We start from the raw sequence: 5319 nt of genomic DNA on the forward strand, positions 1-5319 counted from the left end.
GATTAAGTTTTATGTTATCAAAAGGTTTTGTATTGTTTAACAAAAAAATAATATAATCATTCAAAAAATCTAAATTTTTATAAAGAGAAAAACTTCACTGGCTAAATTGTCTTCATCACCATTCTCTCAGCTACATAATGATCGCTCGACAACTGAAGTTCGACTAGCAAGTTCTTCTCCATCTGCGGATCCTGCGTTAATATTACAAAATAAATCCGCCACTGTAAATTCGTTACTAAAAAATAAGGTATATTTTACAAAATAAGTTTTACGATATCCTAGATATTAAAAAAGAACAATGTAATATTAAAAAAGTTGCTTTTCTTCTTTAACACATGGGTTTTATTTTTTTTTATTTTTAAGTTTTTTTTTTGAGTTTAAAAATGTTTTTAACAAACAAAGTACATTATTTTGATTATAGTTTTCAAACCTAAAGTGGCAATTAAAAAAGCAAAAGTGCCATTAACAATTCCTTTTTTATATATTGAACAAGCTTATAGTTTTTATTATGCCTGCCTATTTTAATTATATCTAACAAAAATTCTTTATTTGTATAAATATTTTAAGTCTTAAATTGTTTTTTTACTGTTTTTTTAATTTCTTATTTTTTAAAAAATATGGGATAACCGATATAAAAAACGGGTAAAAAAAACTACTAGTCGAAAGCTGTCGTCACCAAATGTTGATTGATATATGACTAACATGGCAAAAATCGAAGAGGAAGTTGTTGCAACTGGACAGAAAATAGCTGCTGTTCTTAGCCGTTCTATTCCGAGCGATAGCCTATTCTACGAAGGTATTGCTGAAACATTAAACCGCATTGCAACTTCAGCCGAGAGTTTGGCCAGCTCCGTTAAAAGAATTGCTTGTTCACTGGAAACGATTGCTGTGGTTGACTCAGAAAACAAATAAACTTATGATACATTAATGCGTTTATGAGCTATTACTAACATAAAAATAAACTTTAGTTTTATTTTTTTATTTTAATCAAAAACTTTTCTTATGAATAATATGTATGAAAAATATTCATATGTAAGAATATAAGAATTTAACTATTTGAGGCTTTTAGATAATATCTTGCTTTGCCAGATATTCATAGTAAGTTAACCTAAATAATCTTGATTCCGGATTAGGGTTTCATTAAGTGCAAAAAACCATTGCTTAATGCTTAATGAAAACTTAAAATGCTTACTTAAATTCTTCAAAAAACTAACCAAAAAAGTAACAATGCTAACTTTAAGAAAACTTTAACTTAAGCTAATATATTTCATTAAACTTTAAACTAATAATTATTTTTGAAATTAAACTACAGAAAATCATACACAAGTACGACATTTTAACAATGCATTAACGCCTTCGATTTGCAAATATATAGTTTTATACTTGATTTCTTCTTACAATACCAAGTCGAACTTGGTTTGCTTGCTTTAGTTCAGGCTGAACATCATTTTCTTCATACTCAAAGTCAATGTCATCTGGAACTTCTAGTCCTAATGAATTGCATAAGTTTTCAAGTAAAATACATGTAAAAACTATTTTGCAGCAAGTACTAGGGGTGTATGGAAGTGCCCCACCACTTTTGTGCAAACACCTCCAACGGTTTTTTAGACGACCTATACATCGCTCAACTTCACTACGTACTTGACAATGAACTTTGTTAAAATATATTTGTTCTGGTGTTGTTGGCTGGCTAAACAGTGTAATCAAGACTGGAGACAATCCATACCCTGAGCCAGCAAAAAGAAAACCAGCATTAGGATCATACTCGAATGTTTGTTTTAGTATAGAGTTAGAATAAATAAAGGCATCATGACACGATTTCGGATACTTGAAAACAACATCTCTAAACATTCCATCGTAGTCTACAACCACTTGACAGTTTAAAGCAGGATATCCTTTTCTAAAAAATAGAGGTAAAAAATATGGATGAATGTCCAGAAAGTCCAACAAGTCTTGAGATCAGTTATTGAAACAAAAATGATTTTTAAAAATGAATTTACCTGCAAATATATGCTGGCTCATCAGCCCCAGACACTGCTTTGATTTGTATCATTGTGCCATCTATTATCCCAAGAAGACCTTTAACTCCATATGATTGAAGATACTTTTTCTTGGCTTCATCCATCTCCTCTTGATTATCATACCATTTTACCAGGTGAAAATAATGCTGATTGAAAAACTTGCAAAATTGGTGAACTACGTGACTGCAGCTTGGCTGACTTACATTAGAAGCGTCACCTATAATCACCATAAAGTAAACCATTTTAAAAAAAAAGCTTTTGCAGAAGTAAATTTTAAGTTTATATGCACCGCCATTAACATTTATTTATAAAAGTTAACTAAAACAATGACAACAAAGAATCATAAGAGTTAATATTTTTTTGGTATTGCTAATATTATATGCATTGACAAATTACTCTTACCAACAACACCTTGAAAACAAATAAAATTCTAAGAGAAATCAACACCTTTGCTTCTGGAGAAATCGGGTTACTTTTTTATGTAACGGGTGACAAACTGTTGTGAAGAGTGTTGATAATTTCTGTTATATTAGTTTTTAGCAAACGAAATTTTTTTAGACATTCAACATCTGAGTTATCAGTTAAAGAAACACGCTAAGCTTCACGCCATATTTGATCATCACCTTGTTTGGCTAGAATGATTGGAACATCCATTTTCACTAAAATTAAATAGCTCTGTTAAAAAAATTATATGGATTATGCTCATAATACTTAGTGAAACAAAAAAAGTTAACTCTGCATCTACTTAAGAATTAGTGTACACCTTTTTTAATGTTTAAACAATGAACAACTAAAAACTTTATTAATTGCGAGATATATATAGATATAATGTTGAAATAGTTTTCTTTACAACTTACTTTTACCTTTTACTTAACTTTACAAATAAATTATATAAAATTATATATTGTTAATATTAATACATACTATATTAATGTTACTATATGCTAAAAATAACTTTTTTAAGGAACAGGTTTAAAAAGAAGTGTAGTTGGAAAGTTCTTGAAATATTATTAAATATGCTTTTAAATATTATACAAATTACGTTTACAAATAATATTACTATGTAATAAAAACAATAATAATGAAAATGATATATCAAGCCAACTAATTTAATCTGATATCACATAGCTTTACAATTGGAAGGATTATTTTTAATACATTTAGTTGCTTTTTAACAGTAAAATTTAAATAGATATAATTAAAAATTGTGATAGAGTAAACATTAATCGTATTCTATATCTATGACATAGAAATCAACAAAAATATACATGCATTATAATAATATAATATCTTAATAATATATGAATTATGACACAAAAGCTATATATGCATTTTGATAATATACACCATTTTTAATTTTTAGTGATTTTACCGTTACGCCAAAGTTAAGGCAGCTAATAGCTAACGTAACTTTTCTTGCTTAAATTGAGCCGAGCAAGTTTTTAAAAGGTTTGGTGAATACCATTTCAGCTTGGTGAATCCCGATTTTTTAGCTCTGAACTTAGGAAAAAACTTACGTAAGTTTTGTTAAAAGCTTTTGCGCAAGTTTCGTGAATACGCATTTCACAGTTTTGAACTTACGCCAAACTTACGCCAAACTTACGCCAAACTTACGCCAAACTTACGCCAAACTTACGCCAAACTTACGCAAAAAAAAACTTTGGTGATTCCGCTCCCAGATTTGGAATTGAGAAACGACCATCTTGTTTGTTTTCAATCTTCGACATCATTTATATCAAAGGTGGTTAATTGTCCTTGTATGACAGTGTTGCAATTTTTTTGTAAAATTAATATTGGTGGTGACTTAAGTAGGAATGGTGTAGTCTAATAAATTAAAAAAAAGCAACAATTCCAGGAACATTGGTTCTATTCATATACATTCCGCAATGGTCAGCTTGATCGCATTTAATAAAAATGTAAGCGTCTGTAGCACTAGGAAAATTGGAACGTTGTTATTAAAATTACTAATTTGAATGAGAGTACATCTTAAAAATGCCAAACTTTTTTTTGAATTTTAAAATCAAGAGACATAGCGTTTGTCATATTTTGATCAACTTGCATAGTAAAGTGATTGATTAGTTAAGTTAAACTGTATTGATCTCTTTGTAAAAGTAAAGTATAAGGTATAGGATTATTTCCAATAGGTTGATACATTTTTAAAATGATATTTTCAATGGTAAACTATCTGTCTAAGTGTGTACAATAGTACCATCGCTCTTTTTTCGATAAATAAATTGTCCGTTGAGCGAAGTGCAATAAAGTATCAATTCTGTTGGATTATTTCCTTGTAAAACGGCTTTGACACTATTTAACCATATTTTATGACTCGGTGTAGTAGCTCTTTTAAAAGTAGTTGTTGTGACAAGTGGTGCTTTGATGGTATTTAAAAAAATGGTTTTGGTTTGTTCGCAATATAATAAGGCTTCGATAGAGGTTTCTGCATTATATTTTGTAACTAAGGATTTATAGGTAGATTATTTAGATATTTAATATCATAATCTGAATAGGAATTACTGATCATTTCAGAATAGGCATTCCCTGTCATAAGAAATGTGCTAATTTTAATTGGAGACGATAGTTTTCTTCGGAACAATGGTAAAGAAAAAAAAGTATAACAATTTGAAGTTCCGTCTTTAGTATCAGGAATACATGAGGGAACACCTTTTGCTTTATTTGTAAGAAATTTATTAAAAATGATAAAATCTGGTCCTGCATAAGTATTATCGGCAAAGGTCATATTATTTAAATTTAAGTTGAGTAAATTGTTTGCCATGTTTAAACTTTCGGTAAAAACATAAATTTTGGTAGCACCATTTTTTCATTGGTACAAACTCCAGGATAAAGAGGGTTTTTAGTGTCGACGTAATCGTTCCAAATTTTCCATAAAGATTGAATACGAATATTGACATCAAAGGGTATGTTGAAATCGTTTAGATAAGTGTCTACGTTATATATGTTACCTTCAAATGGTATTGTGTTGGTGTTGGTTATTACTTTTAATAAAAAAAAGCAATTTGCCATGGTACAACGTGTTTCATTTTTGATTTATTACTTTCTGCAATAGGTTAAAGGTTATTATTATAAATGTCTAAATCAACACTAAGAATATTAACGTCTGCAGTTAGCGGTACACCGAATAGAGTGTTTATGTATGAAAATGTTGGATTTTTATAATTGGGTGTGATCATAATATGAATAAAAGGACGAACAAAGGTTTCTTCTATACCGTTTATTATGACTTGTCTTTCTGGTGAAATAGCGGCTATTTGTGCTATAATTAAAACTGGATGTTTTGCAT

General features: G+C 29.1%; 1 protein-coding gene across 1 annotated transcript; it reads right to left on the reverse strand.

Moving 5' to 3' along the window:
• Positions 1-1377: 1377 nt before the first annotated feature.
• On the reverse strand, positions 1378-2263 carry LOC136090808 (putative nuclease HARBI1). The gene is made up of 2 exons (XM_065817781.1): positions 2001-2263; positions 1378-1900 (listed from the first exon to the last, which is right to left on the reverse strand). Exons 1-2 carry the CDS (start codon positions 2261-2263, stop codon positions 1378-1380), a joined length of 786 nt encoding a protein of 261 aa, XP_065673853.1.
• Between the last annotated feature and the right edge of the window lie 3056 nt (positions 2264-5319).

Source organism: Hydra vulgaris, chromosome 14 (assembly GCF_038396675.1).
Source record: "Hydra vulgaris chromosome 14, alternate assembly HydraT2T_AEP".
Taxonomy (NCBI): domain Eukaryota; kingdom Metazoa; phylum Cnidaria; class Hydrozoa; order Anthoathecata; family Hydridae; genus Hydra; species Hydra vulgaris.

Coding starts and splice junctions, on each gene's coding strand:
- LOC136090808 (XM_065817781.1), bottom strand. CDS start 2,263: ATGGTTTACTTTATGGTGATTATAGGTGACGCTTCTAATGTAAGTCAG. Junction 1,901..2,000: donor GAGCCAGCATATATTTGCAG/GTAAATTCATTT, acceptor TCTATTTTTTAG/AAAAGGATATCCTGCTTTAA.